Source organism: Scyliorhinus canicula, chromosome 7 (genome assembly GCF_902713615.1).
Source record: "Scyliorhinus canicula chromosome 7, sScyCan1.1, whole genome shotgun sequence".
NCBI classification, from domain to species: Eukaryota; Metazoa; Chordata; class Chondrichthyes; order Carcharhiniformes; family Scyliorhinidae; genus Scyliorhinus; species Scyliorhinus canicula.
The window spans coordinates 189,578,165-189,599,165 of NC_052152.1; the positions used below are offsets into that span (position 1 = coordinate 189,578,165).

At 49.4% G+C, this 21,001-nt stretch overlaps 1 protein-coding gene across 2 annotated transcripts in view; it reads left to right on the forward strand.

Moving 5' to 3' along the window:
- The window catches only part of lama5 (laminin, alpha 5), a 324,952-nt gene that overhangs the window by 76,959 nt on the left and 226,992 nt on the right, over positions 1-21,001 (forward strand). For both annotated transcript variants that reach the window (XM_038803518.1, XM_038803519.1), the window contains exon 3: positions 19,715-19,832. In XM_038803518.1, the coding sequence (XP_038659446.1) occupies positions 19,715-19,832 (118 nt within the window). The remainder of the gene's footprint in view (positions 1-19,714; positions 19,833-21,001) is intronic.

A 21,001-nucleotide genomic window follows, 5' to 3' on the forward strand; every position in this document is an offset into this window, starting at 1 on the left:
TCACTGTGATCCAGGCGACACATAAATGGAAGATTTTGTTGCTGACACATAGGGGACGATTGTCTGAGCCTGGCGCTGGGCCGGAGAATCACCGCAACCGCGCCACGACGCCCCGACGTCGACGCGCGATTCTGCGAGGTGCGGAGAATCAGCACCATTTGCGCCAGCGCGGTTGACACGGCGCCGGCCGTGGGCCGCTGGAATCGGCGGGGCCATCAATTCTCCGGCACAGATGGGCCGAGCGGCTGCGTGGATACGACAGAGTCCCACCGGCGCCGTTCACCCCTGGTCGCTGCGAATGGGAACTCTGCACGAACGGTCGGGGGGGGGGGGGGGGGGGGGGCGACCTGTGGGGGGGGGGGGGGGCTTCCAATGGGGTCTTGCCTGCGATCGGGGCCCACCAGTTGGCGGGCCGGCCTCTCTCCCCCCCGAGCCTACTTTCCTGCGAGGCCGGCCCCTCAACACTGACGCCATGTTGAGTCGGGGCCGGCGCACTGAAGAAGTCCCCCGCGCATGCGCAGGTTGGCGCGGCCCAACTGCGCATGCGTGGGTTGGCGTGGCGCCGGGAAGGGAGGCTGGAGTGGCATGAACTGCTCCAGCGCCGTAGAATTGGTCGTCCCCATGCCCACGACGGCGTTCACGACGGCGCGATCACTTGGGCTCCATTTGGGAGAATCGCCCCCTTGATACATTTAAACGATTATTATTATTTTTTCACAACACTTTGGAAAGATAGAGGCCCCGTGGACAACACCTGGGGCTTGATAGGATGAATCAAAAGCAGGAGGCGTAGGGATTATAACATGGTGAATGTTCAGGTGCAGAATCCACGTCGAGTGAAGTTCCAGACTGCGACCAGAGTCTCTTAATTTCAGCCTGAGAATCTATGTAAAGCCAATAAAACATTAATTTACAATTAAGTGTGTTCAGTCTAATGGATTATAGAGAACCTATGTAGTTTAGTTTTCATCTACGTTTTCTTAAAACAGAGTGCCCTGCACTAGGCCTTTGCCTGAAACAAATTAGCTGCGCCGATTTTAAACAAAATGACATTGGTTGTGAAATTCCATTAGCGTTACTCAGAATATATTTCATGTGGGTGTAGAACTGTTCTTTCACTGAGTGGCGAACTGGATTCATTCCATTTATGAATCAGTGCGATGATCTCAGCATTGCTCGTTTTCTTATAGTGTCTATCTAGAATTGTTCAACAATACAGCAGAGGTCAATTCTGTCCATTGCACCTTTCCAGCCTCTTTGGAAGAGCAATCAAATGAATCCAAATTTCCTGCACTTTTCCCACAGATCTGTAATTTTCTCCCCCTTTAAAGAGTTTTCCAATTCCCTCTTGAAAGTAACGATTTAGTTCCGTTTCCTTTAGGCTTTCGCGCAGTGTAATCCTGACATGGGTTTTTATTTTTTGCTATTTATTTTTACAATATTCATTGTTTTTAATTGCCTGCTTCTCTGAAGATATTGATTCTTTCATGCGGCCTGTGTTCCAACAAGCGGCCTCCAGGAGGCTGTTTGAAGTTGGAGAGTCGCAGCATTGAATGTTGGCAGCTTGTGTGATTGTGGTGGGCATCAGAAGCAAAGCTCATTCCCACAGTGCACTTTCAGCACTTAAAGTGGTGGGAATTTTGGATTGGCGTCTGGACCAGATCCAGTCTTTGATTTTTCAGTCAGTCTATGGGTAGCTAATGGCTTATTGCTTGTGGAAGAAAAAGCGACAAGATAAAGGATGGGCTTGAATTTATTTGGGGTGGTGGTTCTCCTGATCGTCCAGCAAATTATTTGTGGAAACCCCGGAGATGCTTTGCAAAAGGTTTAAGTGCTACTCTTATTCAGGCCAAGTACCTCAGTATCGTGGGCTGAGTCTTTAACCAAGAACAGAAACGCAGCTTTGGTCAATAGTCTTGCGGCTTCTAGACCCAGACAATTTATGTGGGGCTGAATCTTGTGGAGGCAACAGGCAAAACCCCTTTTCGGGAAGGTGCGCTACATCTTGTGCCACGCAGACACTTAACAGGCCAGCGATGGGCCTTCCCTCATGATCAAGGACCCCAAGCTGGAAATCCCGCCTGCTGAGGGCTGCTGACCAGTTTGAGGCCAGCTGCTCTTCTGTACTTGGCAGTGCTATTGGAGAGGCAGTGGTTGCTGCCAGTCTGACATTCATCTGAAACCTAGGATGGACCTGGGAGTGATAGCAGGAAGGGGGTTGGGGGTTGCAAAGGTGGTGAGGAATGTTGCCAGCAAGGGCAGGAGGTGGCTTACAGCATCTCCCCCCCCTCCCCCGACCAGCCAAATCCCATCCACATCTTGGACACTTAGCCTCTCTTTGACTGTCAGTTTCATTGGGCAATTTAAACTTAGCTGTTTTATGGCAGCTAGTGCCATAAAGAGGGAGTTTGGCCACTTGAATCGACCACAGCTGGACTGTGCTGGGCCTGCATGGACTCTATTAATGCATGCCCCAAGCAGTTCCAATCAGAAGCTAGGGCCTGCAATGGTTCATCATAGAAATCCTTGCAATGCTCAACAAGAGTCGCCAGTGATGTCATTTTCTGTATGGGCTGTTCCAGTGCACCCTCTGCTGTTGGGACCCCAATTGACTTCACCCCAACTTTCCACTCCCTCCCCAATTCCTCGTCCAAGGATACCAATTCCTCGTCCAGGGATACCAATTCCTCGTCCAGGGATAAAGACAATTGCAGCAACCTTACTCTGGATAACACCAACCAACTAAGGCTAACCTGGGCTGGGGCATTCCTAGTAGAACAAAAAATTGCTGCAGTGCAACTTTTTTTGATATTAGTCGGTAGTTCACATGGTGCTTGCATGATCCTTTAATGAGGCATCTGTAGACTCAAGAGGGGGAGATTTTATGGAGCTCGCAGGAGCAGGAAATGCAGCATGCCAACTGACTTCAGCGGGAACTAAAATTTTGACATCCGACAGCGGGTTGAGATGCCGAGATGAAGTCACCAGCACGTCAAACCTGACCCTGGCCAGTGGCAGGTTCAGGCGTGGAAACCATTTCATGTTGTAAATATGCATTTGTGTGAACATATTGTCATTGCATCCTACCTTTAATATGAAGCCAGCGGCGCACAAGAATCCCGAGGAACCAGGCTCACGTTTGTTTACAATAGGTGGGAACCAGTTGGCATTTGCAGTTGTGTCTAGTGTCACCGTGTTTCTTAATGGGGCACAAGGGATAGGAGCAGGAGAATGTCAGCTTGTATGGAAGCTTGGGACTGCCAAGTTTGGGTAAGGGATGAGGGGTATGTGTGTGTGGAATGGGGTCGAGGACATGGAAGAAGAAAGGGCCTAGAGATTCCTGGGTGTGGTGTGGTGGTGGAATTTTGGTTGTGACAATGGAGGAAGTTGAAAATCCCACTGCTCATCAGTTCCACGGCTGAAATTCATGGGCACGTGTTGTCATCTCGCTGTCTTGCCTCTTCACGCAGTTCAATTGCTGGAATACCCATGGGTCTCAAACACACAATATTCCTGCAACCTTAGAGCAGGAGGGGAGATTGTGACCAGTGAGGACTCTTGTTGGTCAACAACAGAGGCTGCAATGCCACAAACAGGAAGCACCAGAGGGGGAGGCTGCTCGATGCAGACATCCGGGCAAGGCGTTGTCCAAGACAGGCACTGGCGTTCGGCAACAGACTTATGGCCATGATGCGGGAGTCTCCCTATACGTCCGGGAAGCTCTTATTATAGCTGCCAGAAGCTGCAACGTTGTCAGTCAATGACAGGTCTCACTAGCGGCAAACTTCCCCCACTGCGGAATTGCAAGTGTTTCCTCTGCACGCCGCCGTCACTTAGATTTGGAATCGGGAATCGGGAAAGAGCCAGAGGGCAGGATTGGTTCACTGTGACTATTATAGCGTTGGGAATGGCATTGCCACTGTTACAATTTTGTCCAATATACTGTGTGATCACTATTCGTTAAAAAGTCTTTCAACTTTTATTTGATGATTCAGCTCCTCTGTTATAATTAGAGCATAAAATCTGTGTGCGGGGGATGGAGGAAAGTGCGTCATCTTGCTGGCTGTGTACACAGCACATTTGTAATGTTGTAGCTGATGCATATTTGTACAGTGCTTAGTCTATATAAGGCTATGAATAGGGAGTGTGAAGGCTGAATCTGCTCGTTCGGATATTTTGGCTTTAGGTATGTATGGGCAGCCTGTCTCGCTGTAAAATTAAAGTAATTTTACAAACCTAATTAATTGTCTTTTGCTTTTCAAGCACTGCTGCTGTGAATTCAATTAGGAGAGAGAAAACAAGCGTTTTGTTTTGCTCACTGACATAGTCCTGGAGCAGGAACGCTGAGTGTATTTTGGGTCATTTCCATACAAGCCGCTGTTTCATGTTTGTTCCCAGGAAACAAAACAGAAAATAAAAGTTAATCCTTCCTACAGGAGAAACTCACTGTGTGGCACTGGCCTCTGCTCGAACAGGCCCCCGCTGCCAAGAGGGGGACTTGGAAAATCAGCTGACTTGCCCTCACTGAAGCAACCAGCCACATAGTCAAGAGTGATTTATTCGTATCTATTCGATTTATTCATGGGAAAACACACCAAATAAAGTTACAGTTGGAGCGTTTCCATTCCCAGTTTTGTCCAAGTACTTTGTAATTCATTCTATTGTTTAAAAAAATAACTTAAAGGTGTCGCAACAGACTTCAAAGTTGTAGGAAGAGCATTCTGCTCCCTACTTGTTGCTGCACAACAGGCCTGTTGCAGTTTGCAGAGGCTGCACTGGCAATTTCTGCCCGTTTGATAGGTTTGAGTTGATTGAAAGATGGGCAGAGAGTGAGGTGGTCCTGGATCTCCTGGCACAGTGCTGCGGGGTTCATCTTTGCTCGTCCTGCTCATTGGGGGACATAACCAGCGGAATTCTTCGGCGGCGGGATCCTCCGCCTGCCGACAGCGCACCCACACTTGTGCATTTCCCGACAGCGTGGAGCGGCCCATAATGGGAAACCCTGCTGGCTAGCTGTCGGAACGGAGAATCCTGCTGCCAGCGAGGGTGCACCATGCTGGAAAACGGGGCTAGTGGGATTGACAATCCCGCCCGACATATCTTTGCATCAGTGACTGAATCACACCGGGAACACAGCACTGAATCGCACAGTGAATACAGCGCTGAAGCACATAGGGAATAGAGCGCTGAAGCACATAGGGAATACAGCGCTGAAACACATAGGGAATACAGCGCTGAATCACATAGGGAATAGAGCGCTGAAGCACATAGGGAATACAGCGCTGAAGCACATAGGGAATAGAGCGCTGAAGCACATAGGGAATACAGCGCTGAAACACATAGGGAATACAGCGCTGAATCACATAGGGAATACAGCGCTGAAGCACATAGGGAATACAGCACTGAAGCACATAGGGAATACAGCGCTGAAGCACATAGGGAATACAGCGCTGAATCACATAGGGAATACAGCGCTGAATCACATAGGGAATACAGCGCTGAAGCACATAGGGAATACAGCGCTGAAGCACATAGGGAATACAGCGCTGAAGCACACAGTGAATACAGCGCTGAATCGCATAGGGAATACAGCGCTGAATCACACAGTGAATACAGCGCTGGATCGCATAGGGAATACAGCGCTGAAGCACATAGGGAATACAGCGCTGAAGCACATAGGGAATACAGCGCTGAATCACATAGGGAATACAGCGCTGAAGCACATAGGGAATACAGCGCTGAAGCACATAGGGTACACAGCGCTGAATCACATAGGGAATACAGCGCTGAAGCACATAGGGAATACAGCGCTGAAGCACATAGGGAATACAGCACTGAATCACATAGGGAATACAGCACTGAATCACATAGGGAATACAGCGCTGTATCACATAGGGAATACAGCGCTGAATCACATAGGGAATACAGCGCTGAATCACATAGGGAATACAGCACTGAATCACATAGGGAATACAGCACTGAATCACATAGGGAATACAGCGCTGAATCACACAGTGAATACAGCGCTGAATCGCATAGGGAATACAGCGCTGAATCACATAGGGAATACAGCGCTGAATCACATAGGGAATACAGCACTGAATCACATAGGGAATACAGCGCTGAAGCACATAGGGAATACAGCGCTGAAGCACATAGGGAATACAGCGCTGAAGCACATAGGGAATACAGCGCTGAAGCACATAGGGAATACAGCGCTGAAGCACATAGGGTACACAGCACTGAATCGCACAGTGAATACAGCGCTGAAGCACATAGGGAATACAGCGCTGAATCACATAGGGAATACAGCGCTGAATCACACCGGGTACTAGGCACTGAATCACACCGGGTACACAGTGCTGAATCACATAGGGTACACAGCGCTGAAGCACATAGGGAATACAGCACTGAATCACATAGGGAATACAGCGCTGAATCGCACAGTGAATACAGCGCTGAATCACATAGGGAATACAGCGCTGAATCACATAGGGAATACAGCGCTGAATCACATAGGGAATACAGCGCTGAATCACATAGGGAATACAGCACTGAATCACATAGGGAATACAGCGCTGAATCACATAGGGAATACAGCGCCGAATCACATAGGGAATACAGCGCTGAATCACATAGGGAATACAGCGCTGAATCACATAGGGAATACAGCGCTGAATCACATAGGGAATACAGCGCTGAAGCACATAGGGAATACAGCGCTGAAGCACATAGGGAATACAGCACTGAATCACACAGTGAATACAGCGCTGAAGCACATAGGGAATACAGCGCTGAAGCACATAGGGAATACAGCACTGAATCACACAGTGAATACAGCGCTGAAGCACATAGGGAATACAGCACTGAAGCACATAGGGAATACAGCGCTGAAGCACATAGGGAATACAGCGCTGAAGCACATAGGGAATACAGCGCTGAATCACATAGGGAATACAGCGCTGAAGCACATAGGGAATACAGCGCTGAATCACATAGGGTACACAGCACTGAATCACACAGTGAATACAGCGCTGAATCACATAGGGAATACAGCGCTGAATCACATAGGGAATACAGCGCTGAATCACATAGGGAATACAGCGCTGAAGCACATAGGGAATACAGCGCTGAATCACATAGGGTACACAGCACTGAATCACACAGTGAATACAGCGCTGAATCACATAGGGAATACAGTGCTGAATCACACAGGGAATACAGCGCTGAAGCACATAGGGAATACAGCGCTGAATCACATAGGGAATACAGCGCTGAATCACATAGGGAATACAGCGCTGAATCACATAGGGAATACAGCGCTGAATCACATAGGGAATACAGCGCTGAATCACATAGGGAATACAGCGCTGAATCACATAGGGAATACAGCGCTGAATCACATAGGGAATACAGCACTGAATCACATAGGGAATACAGCGCTGAATCGCATAGGGAATACAGCGCTGAATCGCATAGGGAATACAGCACTGAAGCACATAGGGAATACAGCGCTGAATCACATAGGGAATACAGCACTGAATCACATAGGGAATACAGCGCTGAATCACATAGGGAATACAGCGCTGAATCCCATAGGGAATACAGCGCTGAATCACATAGGGAATACAGCACTGAATCACATAGGGAATACAGCACTGAATCACACAGTGAATACAGCGCTGAAGCACATAGGGAATACAGCGCTGAATCACACCGGGTACACAGTGCTGAATTACACAGGGAATCCAGTGCTGAAGGACATAAGGAATACAGCGCTGAATCACACAGGGTATTAGGCACTGAATCACACAGGGTACACAGCGCTGAAGCACATAGGGAATACAGCGCTGAAGCACATAGGGAATACAGCGCTGAATCACATAGGGAATACAGCGCTGAATCGCACAGTGAATACAGCGCTGAACCACATAGGGAATACAGCGCTGAAGCACATCGGGAATACAGCGCTGAAGCACATCGGGAATACAGCGCTGAATCACACAGTGAATACAGCGCTGAATCGCATAGGGAATACAGCGCTGAATCACACCGGGTACTAGGCACTGAATCACACCGGGTACACAGTGCTGAATCACACAGTGTACACAGCTCTGTATCACACCGGGTACGCAGCACTGAATTACTCCGGGTACGCAGTACTGAATCATGCCGAGTACACAGCACAGAATCATACCGGGTACGCAGCACTGAATCACACCGGGTACGCAGCACTGAATCATACCGGGTACTAGGCACTGAATTACTCCGGGTAATCAGCACTGAATCACACCGGGTTTGCAGCACTGAATCACACCGGGTACGCAGCACTGAATCACACCGGGTACGCAGCACTGAATCACACCGGGTACGCAGCACTGAATTACTCCGGGTAATCAGCACTGAATCACACCGGGTACGCAGCACTGAATCACTCCGGGTAATCAGCACTGAATCACACCGGGTACGCAGCACTGAATCACACCGGGTACGCAGCACTGAATCATACCGGGTACGCAGCACTGAATCATACCGGGTAATCAGCACTGAATCACACCAGGTACGCAGCACTGAATCACACCGGGTACGCAGCACTGAATCACACCGGGTACGCAGCACTGAATTACTCCGGGTACGCAGCACTGAATCACACTGGGTACGCAGCACTGAATCACACCGGGTACGCAGCACTGAATCACACCGGGTACGCAGCACTGAATCACACCGGGTACGCAGCACTGAATCACACCAGGTACGCAGCACTGTATCACGCTGGGTACACAGCGCTGAATCACACCGGGTACGCAGCACTGAATCACACCAGGTACGCAGCACTGAATCACACCGGGTTTGCAGCACTGAATCACACTGGGTACGCAGCACTGAATCACGCTGGGTACACAGCTCTGTATCACACCGGGTAGGCAGCACTGAATCACGCTGGGTACACAACGCTGAATCATACCGGGTACGCAGCACTGAATCACACCGGGTAATCAGCACTGAATCACACCGGGTAATCAGCACTGAATCACCCCGGGTACGCAGCACTGAATCATACCGGGTACGCAGCACTGAATCACACCGGGTACGCAGCACTGAATCACACCGGGTACGCAGCACTGAATCACACCGGGTACGCAGCACTGAATCACACCGGGTACGCAGCACTGAATCACTCCGGGTACGCATCACTGAATCACACCGGGTAATCAGCACTGAATCACACCGGGTACACAGCGCTGAATCACACCGGGTAATCAGCACTGAATCACACCGAGTACACAGCACTGAATCACACAGGGTACGCAGCACTGAATCACACCGGGTACGCAGCACTGAATCATACCGGGTACGCAGCACTGAATCACGCTGGGTACACAGCACTGAATCACACCGGGTGCGCAGCACTGAATTACTCCGGGTACGCAGTACTGAATCACACCGGGTACGCAGCGCTGAATCATACCGGGTACGCAGCACTGAATCACACCGGGTAATCAGCACTGAATCACACCGGGTACGCAGCACTGAATCACACCGGGTACGCAGCGCTGAATCACACCGGGTACGCAGCACTGAATCACACCGGGTACGCAGCACTGAATCACACCAGGTAATCAGCACTGAATCATACCGGGTACGCAGCACTGAATCACACCGGGTACGCAGCACTGAATTACTCCGGGTACGCAGCATTGAATCACACCGGGTAATCAGCACTGAAACACACCGGGTACGCAGCACTGAATTACTCCGGGTACGCAGCATTGAATCACACCGGGTAATCAGCACTGAATCACACCGGGTAATCAGCACTGAATCACACCAGGTAATCAGCACTGAATCACACCGGGTACGCAGCACTGAATCACACCGGGTACGCAGCACTGAATCACACAGGGTACACAGCACTGAATCCCACCAGGTAATCAGCACTGAATCACACCGGGTACGCAGCACTGAATCACACAGGGTACACAGCACTGAATCACACCAGGTAATCAGCACTGAATCACACCAGGTAATCAGCACTGAATCACACCGGGTAATCAGCACTGAATCACACCGGGTACGCAGCACTGAATCACACCGGGTACGCAGCACTGAATCACACCGGGTACGCAGCACTGAATCACACAGGGTACACAGCACTGAATCCCACCAGGTAATCAGCACTGAATCACACCGGGTACGCAGCACTGAATCACACAGGGTACACAGCACTGAATCACACCAGGTAATCAGCACTGAATCACACCAGGTAATCAGCACTGAATCACACCGGGTAATCAGCACTGAATCACACCGGGTACGCAGCACTGAATCACACCGGGTACGCAGCACTGAATTACTCCGGGTGCGCAGCACTGAATTACTCCGGGTACGCAGTACTGAATCACACCGGGTACGCAGCACTGAATCACACCGGGTACGCAGCACTGAATTACTCCGGGTACGCAGCATTGAATCACACCGGGTACGCAGCGCTGAATCACACCGGGTACGCAGCACTGAATCACACATGGTACACAGCACTGAATCCCACCAGGTAATCAGCACTGAATCACACCGGGTACGCAGCACTGAATCACACAGGGTACACAGCACTGAATCACACCAGGTAATCAGCACTGAATCACACCGGGTAATCAGCACTGAATCACACCGGGTAATCAGCACTGAATCACACCGGGTACACAGCACTGAATCACACCGGGTACGCAGCACTGAATTACTCCGGGTGCGCAGCACTGAATTACTCCGGGTACGCAGTACTGAATCACACCGGGTACGCAGCACTGAATCACACCGGGTACGCAGCACTGAATTACTCCGGGTACGCAGCATTGAATCACACCGGGTAATCAGCACTGAAACACACCGGGTACGCAGCACTGAATCACACCGGGTACGCAGCACTGAATCACACCGGGTACGCAGCACTGAATCACACCGGGTACGCAGCACTGAATCACACCGGGTACGCAGCACTGAATCACACCGGGTACACAGCACTGAATCACACCGGGTACGCAGCACTGAATTACTCCGGGTAATCAGCACTGAATCACACAGGGTACGCAGCACTGAATTACTCCGGGTACGCAGCACTGAATCACACCGGGTACGCAGCACTGAATCACACCGGGTACGCAGCACTGAATCACACCGGGTACGGAGCGCTGAATCACACCGGGTACGCAGCACTGAATCACACCGGGTACACAGCACTGAATCACACCGGGTACGCAGCACTGAATTACTCCGGGTAATCAGCACTGAATCACACAGGGTAATCAGCACTGAATTACTCCGGGTACGCAGCACTGAATCACACCGGGTAATCAGCACTGAATCACACCGGGTAATCAGCACTGAATCACACCAGGTACGCAGCACTGAATCACACCAGGTAATCAGCACTGAATCACACCGGGTAATCAGCACTGAATCACACCAGGTAATCAGCACTGAATCACACCGGGTACGCAGCACTGAATCACACCGGGTACGCAGCACTGAATCACACCGGGTTTGCAGCACTGAATCACACCGGGTACGCAGCACTGAATCACACTGGGTACACAACGCTGAATCATACCGGGTACGCAGCACTGAATCACACCGGGTTTGCAGCACTGAATCACACCAGGTATGCAGCACTGAATCACACCGGGTACGCAGCACTGAATCACACTGGGTACGCAGCACTGAATCACACCGGGTACGCAGCACTGAATCACACCGGGTACGCAGCACTGAATTACTCCGGGTACGCAGCACTGAATCACACCGGGTACGCAGCACTGAATCACACCGGGTACGCAGCACTGAATCACACCGTTTACGCAGCACTGAATCACACCGGGTACGCAGCGCTGAATCACACCGGGTACGCAGCACTGAATCACACAGGGTACGCAGCACTGAATCACACAGGGTACACAGCGCTGATTTGCACCGGGTATACAGCACAGAAGCAGACCATTCGGCCCAACAGGTGTACGTCCTTCTATTCCTTTCTCCCTTATGTTTATCCAGCTTCCCTTGTGTTGCTACATTCTCCATTAGACATATAGGAAAGGTTTGACGTGGGGCAGAGGGTGGTGAAAAAAAAATCACATGCTAACAAAATAAAAGCAGTTGCCTACTTATCTGCTGGTCTTTATTTTCCTTACTGCCTGGACTTCTTAGACCATCACATCATGATGGCAGTCTGGGCACAAAGCAACTATAGAAATGGGGTGGTTTTCTAGTCCGTTTGGCCCAGTATGCTTTTACTTACTGAGCAATCAAGGGAGTCTCAATCATGCAGACTCATCTAAATCCTTCGATGTGCTGCAACAGCAGGCTTTTCCTCACAGCAATGTCGGCATTTCTTGCACAAAGTGCTATTTGCTGATGCGGGTCATTTTGAACACTGAGCTGTGTGTTTTTCTCTTTTGAGATGAATGCTTATCTTGTTCGAGGATGATTACTTCAGAGTTTGGAGAGAATTAGAAAAAGAATCCTGTCCAGATATGAGACACACAAGTCCCCTTACCGCAGTGACTAAGAGTTCCCTTATATACTTGACCAATGCAGAGGTGCGCCTTTTTATTGAGTCCCAATTTCCTTTGACAGCGATGCATAGAAATTTGTTGCTACTTGTGCAAGTTGAAATGTAATTCATTATTTTACATGAAACTACGATTTGGTCGCTGTGCCTCTTATCTTTGATTGTAATCTTTTGATTATTGTCCTGTGTGTGTGTGTATACAGGCTCATGGCGTGAGGGACCAGGCTCATTTTATTTTACAGATACAAACTAGAGTTTAACCACCCACTGTGCACTTCCTTTGAAAACTATAAGCCTCCAAATAGGCAATAAATCTTCTGAAGGAGCTGCATTGGAAATGACAAGAGTCGGGTTTAACAGTTGCTGTATCCCTTACAATGTTTAAAAAGAAATAGGAGATCGAGAAAAACTTGGCTTATTGACCCTAAACAGCATACTAGCCTGGATTTTGTTGTCAGCAGTGAAGTAACAACTCTCCAGCATTTATCTAGCCTGCGTATATTTTAATAGCTTTTGAGTGGCAGCTTATGATTGCTTGCGAGCATCCAGAATGGTGACCTCTGTGGCAGGACGGATGACAAGTGTGAGTCTTCAACTAATAAAATTGAAGAACCCTCATTGAGACGCACATGGTCGGGGTTTCATGTTTGAAGCAGGAATCGGGAATCAGGAAATTTTCCATGCCCCCGTGATGCCGCCTCCTATCTGCGTGTGCCAGCTGCCGGGATTTTCATTCGGCATATTTGGAAATGGGCTGATGCCGAGAAAATGGAGTTAGAAGTTGCACCTTCATTCGCAAATCCCTTGGGCCAGATCAGGGTGAGGTTCCCTAAGGCTCCTCCTCACACCTACCCTCACGCCACACCACCTCCTCCCCTATCTCAACTCCAACCTCCCTCAACGCACTCACCCATATGCACTATAAATAGAATATTTATATATATTTATATATATATTATATATATTTATAAATAGAATATATGTAATAACGGGGAATTGTTTGAAAAACTAAAATACGTCAGAACAAGCCAAACGTCCCTTGAATACCCACTTAAAAAGCTGTTAGCTTCCTAACAGATTATAAATTTGTCAAAATAAACATGACTTGAAATCAGCTTTAAATTTCGATTATCCTCTTGAAAGTTCATAAATCTGTCAAAACAAACCAGCACACATTTCCCTTGACAGCTGTGTCAACAGCCCCTGTTGAGCAGAATCTATTAGTGAATTTGGAAGTCAGTCAAGAATTCATAATGATATTTCACTGAAAAACAAATGTTCCAGGCAGAATCCATGAAAAGCCTAAGAACAGCCTTCGCACCTGAAGGAACAAGCCTAACCTTTTCTGGCATGTTTAGTTGGTATAATGTGAATAAGTACCATTAATTCTCACCTTTGGGAGTGGGTTTCAATGCAAAATCTTATCAGTAGTGTACCGACGTAGAGAAACTTTAGAAAAGCAGGGGAACCCAGATAGCAACTTCTGGATTTCTGTGTTTTGCTGCCATGTGCAATCACCAGAACTACGGTGTCTGATTTACTCCATAATAGTGATGAGTGCTGATAGCCTTACTGTTGATTATTGCAAAAGCCAGGCCCTTCGTATAACTTACGATTTTCTTCTCCCCTTCCCTCTGGCCTCTACTGATAATAAACCAAGGGACGAGTGGAATTCTGTGGATGCCTCCTTGTGCGTAGGTTCAAACTAGGATTCCAGAAGATCTGTGTGGGCAGTAGATTTTTGACCTTCTGTGATCAGATCTGGGAAATGGTCTGGTGACTGGCTGTGTCCATTGCCATATCTAATCCAATTCTAATTGTAAATAATCAATGCATGTAATGGTAGTACCGTTTGACCTCCCTTGAAGTCACAAACACTGCTCTGAAAATCAGTTCAGAGTTGTGATGTAGGGAATATAGAACATACAGTGCAGAAGGAGGTCATTCGGCCCATCGAGTCTGCACCGACCCACTTAAGCCCTCACTTCCACCTTATCCCCGTAACCCAATAACCCCTCCTAACCCTTTTGGTCACTAAGGACAATTTATCATGGCCAATCCACCTAACCTGCACGTCTTTGGACTGTGAGAGGAAACTGGAGCACCCGGAAGAAACCCACGCAGACACGGGGAGAATGTGCAGACTCCACACAGACAGTAACCCAGCAGGGAATCGAACCTGAGACCCTAGCACTGTGAAGCCACAGTGCTATCCACTTGTGCTACAGTGCTGCCCCAGGAGCTGGAGGCTCTGAAAATGTAAAAATATTTATAAAGGATTCCAGGAAGGTGGCATTTGTTTCAGGCCCACAAATAGAAGAGGTTATGCAGTGTACCAATCCCAAAGGTGCAACAAAATGTTATTGATTGTGTAGTGATGTGGAAATTGGGGTTGGGTGCAAGGTATGATTTAGTGCACAGTAGCCCAAGTTTGGCCGTTTAGATGCAGAGGTCAGCTTTCTTAACTTGCAACATGCATAAATTTTCCAGTTATTAAGACAAATGGATGAATGGGCAGGGAGGCCCCACAATGTGGCTCTGACCTCCTGCACCCGAATTCCTGAACTACACTCAGCACTGGGAGAGTTGAGCTGGTAAAGTATTGCTGCTCCTTGTACCTGCTGACTATGAATGGACGGGAGCTAGTGCAAATCAGGCATGTGGTTAATCACACAATACATTCATATATCCAGGATTTCCACGTGCACAGACTTCAAAATTTCTTCTTCCAAATGTTGAAAGGAGAATAGGAATTTGCTCTATTCGCCGATTTGCATTTGAATTTTGGCCCAAATTGCTGTCAGAATAATAACAATGATAATGATGCTCTCTGTTATTTTTGGAAAAACACAACAAATTAATTAAGGTAAGGGCCAAGTCTTGATGTGCAGAAATCGAGAAGTTGCTGTCAGTGATATGTCCCTCCACTGTTGGCTTCATGAAAATTGTATGTTTCCGTTTGGCTCCACATTCAATTAAGCTCCTGGACTGCAGTGGATAGATACAAAGAAACTCACCACAGAAAGAAAAGTCACTTCAAATCTACGTACCTGCTTCACAGTGCGTTACGAATTGCACACAATCCTACAGTCTGATGGCTAAGAAGTTACACAGCTGCTTGTTCTCACAGATCCCATCTGCCAAGTAGAGGGCACCATGTCATTCCCATCTCCCATTGCTAACTTGCCACACAAAGTATCATCAACAGTAAATGGCGAGGGCATGTCTAATTCACAGTGGGCACCTACTGGCCCCACTGCTACCTCCAAAAGCATTTAGCCAATTGCACCACACCCCTCAAACCACCACTGTCTCCTGCCCTCCTTCCTTATGGGTGGCATGGTGGCACAGTGGTTAGCACTGCTGCCTCACAGAGCCAAGGGCCTGGATTCAATTCCGCCCTTCGGACACTGTCTGTGTGGAGTTTGCACATTTTCCCCATGTCTGTGCGGGTTTCATCTGGGTGCTCCGGCTTCCTCCCACAGTCCAAAGATGTGCAAGATAGGCAGATTCACCATGACCAGTATGCCTCCCAAAATAACTAAGTAGAAAGTTGTAGCCACTACAAGAGTTAGAGGGAGCAACAAGTGATCCATTCTGTTCTCTCCTCTTATGCTCCTTTCCATGTATTTTTCCCCAATATGATATCCTGGCCAATATTTATCCTATAATCACCTTCAGTTTGGAAAACAAACAGAAACATTTGGTCTTTATGACACGGATGTTTGTGGGAGCTTGCTGTGCATAAATTGGTCACCAGGGGCGAAATTCTCCGACCCCCAGCAGGGTTGGAGAATCGCCCGGGGCCGCCAAAAATCCTGCCCCCGCCGTGGCAGAAATTCTCCGCCACCCGGGAATTGGCGGGGGCGGGAAACGCGCCGCACCGAGCGGCGAGCCCACTGCGGCGATTCTCCGGCCCGCGATGGGTGGAAATCCTGCTGCTGGGAGGCCTCTCCCGCCGCCGAGGTATGAACCACCTCTGGTGGCGGCGGGATCGGCGGCGCGAGCGGACCCGCTGATCGGCGGGCGGGCCAGTGCCGTGGGGGCACTTTTTCCCTTCCGCCACCGCTACGGCCTCCACCTTGCGGACACGGAAGAGAATCTCCCAGCGCGCATGCGCCAGTGGTGACATCAGCAGCAGCTGCCGCGGACGTCACCACCGGCGCATGCGCGAACCGGCGAAGGCTTTTCGGCCAGCCCCGGCGCCAGGCGGCCGGCGTCAAAGCCCGCTGGTGCCGGTTTTGGCGCCATCGGCGTGGTGCCAACCACTCCGGCGCAGGCCTAGCCCCTCAATGTGAGGGCTTGGCCCCCAAAGGTGGGGAGAATTCCGCACCTTTGGGGAGGCCCGACGCCGGAGTGGTTGGCGCCACTCCGCTATGCAGGGACCCCCCCGCCCTGCCTGGTAGGGGAGAATCCCGCCCCATATTTCCTCCATTAAAACAGTGGTTGCACTTCAAAATTACTTTGTTCAGTATTAAATAGAGGCAACTGGGGCCTCGCCCACCGACTGGAGTGCAGGTGCGAGCCCCGTGTCATCCCTTTTGGGAAGGATTGCTGCATTAAGTGCCACTCAGGCAGTAACTGGACAGCAGCAGCAGGCCTTACCCAGGATCAAGGACCCTGGGGGCAGATATCCCACCGGCTGAGAGCTGCCAGCCAATCAGAAACCCGTAATTCTATTGAATGGCAGCGCCACCAGGGAGGCAGTGGCTGCTGCTGGTATGACATTCACCTGAGGCCTCACTTCATCCCAGGCCACAGGTGAGCGATCGCGACACAGGGTTGGGATGAGGTAAGGAGTGGCAGAAAGGGCTTTCAGAGTGAACCCCACTTCCCTGATGGCAGGTCTCTCGATCATGAGCCTCTTTGAATAGTGATTTCTCTCAGAGCCTGCAAGCAATCCAACATAGATTTGCTTCCAGTGCTCCCCTCATGTCAGGGATGAGGGTTAATACCAATCATGGCAGGGTGAGGCCCTTAAGTGAGAATTAATTGCCATCTTAAGGACCTCAATTGGAGGTGGTTTGGGAAGGCTGCCCTCAGGACCTCTTACCATGGACTTAATCAGGGTGGAGATAGGAAGGTGTTAGGCAGCTCACTCATTACCCTTCTGCCTGATTAAATACTCCTGCCAATAAATGCGCCATGGAGGAGGGCATGAAAATCCACCCATTTGCCCCTGAATCTCCTGGGCCAAAATTTTATGCCCCGTCGTGGCTGAGTGGGGTCCGAACAATGCTGCATGGACTTGGACTTCGGTGGGATTGGAAAGTCCTGCTGGCGGGAGGGGCTGTAAAATTATGCCCCCATAAAAGCTACTACCATGTACATCAAATACTATTGCCGTTCCCTTATGAAATTAGATTGATAATTTGATGACTGTCTGGTCTGTTTGGGATGATATTTGGATGGTTCAATCTTGAGGCGTTTCTGTCTTACACAGCAAGGTGCATTCACAGCAGTAGCGTTATTAATGTGGATGCTTGGCTAGAGCAACCTCCATTGTGTACTCGTGCTTTTTGTTGAGAGAAGGCGAGAGAAATGCCAGGAATTCCCAGCACAATCCATACCGACTGTGAGCCTGAAATTCCCAGTGTGTTAGCTCCGGGGTTTGTGACATTCCACACAAATACAAGCAAGTTGGTTGGCCTGGTCCCGCATATATATCAGCCAAAGAGTTATATATCGCCCAGTGGGTTAGGTTAAAGTTGCACTCACATGGAGTGGGATAATACTTCCAATGCCATGTTACTTACTGATGGGTGTGGGCGAATAGCGAGACTTAGGGGTTCAAATATTCAATTCGCTGTAAGTATGAATGAAAAAAAAAGACCAGCAGCATACTTTGGGTTTTATCAGTAAGTACATACAGAGTAATGGATTGTTAAGAAACTGAAGATTGCAATCCAGGTTCAAATTCAGCAGAATGCAAAATATAGAATGAAATCTGTGCAGAGAGAGAATGGTATTGCAGTAATGATCAAGGAGTGAGAATATGTTGCAAAATCACATGTGCAGCTCTAAAATTTAGAGTACCCAATTCATTTTTTCCAATTTAAGGGGCAATTTAGCAAGTTCAGTCCACCTACCTTGCATATCTTTGGGTTGTGAGGGCGAAACCCATGCAAACACGGGGAGAATGTGCAAACTCCACATGGACAGTGATCCAGAGCCGGTATTGAACCTGGGACCATGGCGCCATGAGACTGCAGTGCTAACCACTGCACCACCGTGCTGCCCTATGGGAAATTCCTTTGACTGTGGCAGGACCAGAAGATCCCACCGCCGGCCAAAGGTGGGCCAGCCCCCACCACTCAGAAACCCAGCACGGGGAGGTCAGAGAATTCCACCCAATGTACTTGCTTAGCTGTTTAAACTTGCCTGTTTGCTTTCAGTTTTTGCCTTTTTAAAATTAGAAACATAGATAACTACTTTCATAAAAATAGACTGAGGAAAATACCAAGTTGGATCAATCAAGGTCAGGAGCCACAGATGAATCTTTCATGAGCAATGGGCTGCTGCAGACCCCTGCTCTAGGCTGACACAAGGCCATTTAGGCAGGTTGCAGAAGGTCTATTAGTGCAGTGGAACTGTGCCACGCAGAGTGTCTTTGGGAAATGTGAAGCAGCGTAAAGGATCACTTGGATCACATGGGGTTATGTATATTCTGTGGCTAATGTTCTGTAGCTAATGTGCAGAGCATTAATGTCAGTGTTTCACTGCCTCTTTAAGTAAGAGATGATGGAGGTAGTTTCACCTTTGACAACTGTATTGTAATCTGGCAGAACGAATCATCTGTCCGTTTTAACCCCTGCCCTATTTTCTTCTCTTTTGAGAAAGTTGAGGTTTCTCCCAATTACGTTTCGGAGTTTTCCATCATGTATCAGAATTCGGAGTTTCTGGCTTGTTTACATTTTTAGGTTGGCTAGCACATGCCTCAATGGATTCTGGGTATCTGGGCCCAGGAGACTGGAAATGAGAAACCCCAGGAAACTGAGTCCAGTGGGGGAACCAGGGTGTGTGTTCACAAGATAATCCGTTATCTTGATCAACTTATAGAAATATCGTAACAGCATAATTATGACACAGACAGCTTTTTGACAATGCCGAATGTATTCTATAAATATTAATAAATTATCTTATCTTTCACAGCTCTTCCATGTGGCTTATGTGCTCATCAAGTTTGCAAATTCCCCACGGCCAGATCTTTGGGTCCTTGAGCGATCTACAGACTTTGGAGAAACCTACTTCCCGTGGCAGTATTTTGCCTGTAAGTATATCGGTTGCATAGTTTGAGTAGACCTGTTGCAAACAGTCAGTCCAAAGAATCTTTCAGAAGTTGCATCTGCACACACTCTAACAAACTATGCACGCTTAAGGTCGATGTTCTACTCCCTGATGACTCTGCACACAGCCTCCCTATTTAGTATCTATTGACTTTGTGAATGTTTTATATAATGTGCTTTGGGGTATAAATTGCTATGCAGTGGGCGCGATTCTCCGACCCCCACGCCGGGTGGGAGAATCGCGGGAGTGCCGGGCGATTCCCGCCACACCGCCCTGGCACCCGCACGTGATTCTCCCCCCCCCCCCCCCCCCCCAGGCCGCTCGGAGAACCCAGATGGGCCGAGCGGCCTGCCCAATCCGACCGGTTAACGCCGGCGCCAACCACACCTGGTGGTTGCCGGCGTGAACAGTGCACGAACGCTGCGTGTGCAGCCTGTGGGGGGGGGGATCGAGCACCAGGGGGATAGGGGGTGCTCAGGAGCACCGATCGGCAGGCCGGCGTCTCTAAAGGACGCACTCTTTTTCTTTTTTTTTAAATTTAGATTACCCAATTATTTTTTCCAATTAAGGGGCAATTTAGCGTGGACAATCCACCTACTCTGCACATTTTTGGGTTGTGGGGGCGAAACCCACGCAGACACGGGGAGAATGTGCAAACTCCACACGGACAGTGACCCAGAGCCGGGATCGAACCTGGGACCTCAGCGCCGTGAGGCGGTTGTGCTAACCACTAGGCCACCGTGCTGCCGACGCACTCTTTTTCCTTCGCCGCCCCGCAAGATCAATCCTCCATGTCTTGCGGGGTGCCCGCAGAGAGGATGGCAACCGCGCATGTGCGGGTGCCGTCATTTAAGCGCGCCGGCCGCGTCATTTAGGCGGTGTCGCTTTGATGCGGGCGCCAAGGCCCAGCGCGCGAAATTGACGCGGCGCCGCTCCTAGCCCCCTGGGGGTGGGAGAATAGGGGGCGAGGAGCGGCCTCCGACGCCGGAGTGAAACACTCTGGTTTTTACTCCGGCGTCGGCACTTAGTCGCCCGTTGGGAGAATCGTGCTCATTGTGCCTATTTCTCCAGAATAAAATAGTTACATAGCATAGAAAATTGAGGTGGCCCAGCCCAATCTGTACAGGAATTAGTCCCAATATTAAATGGATG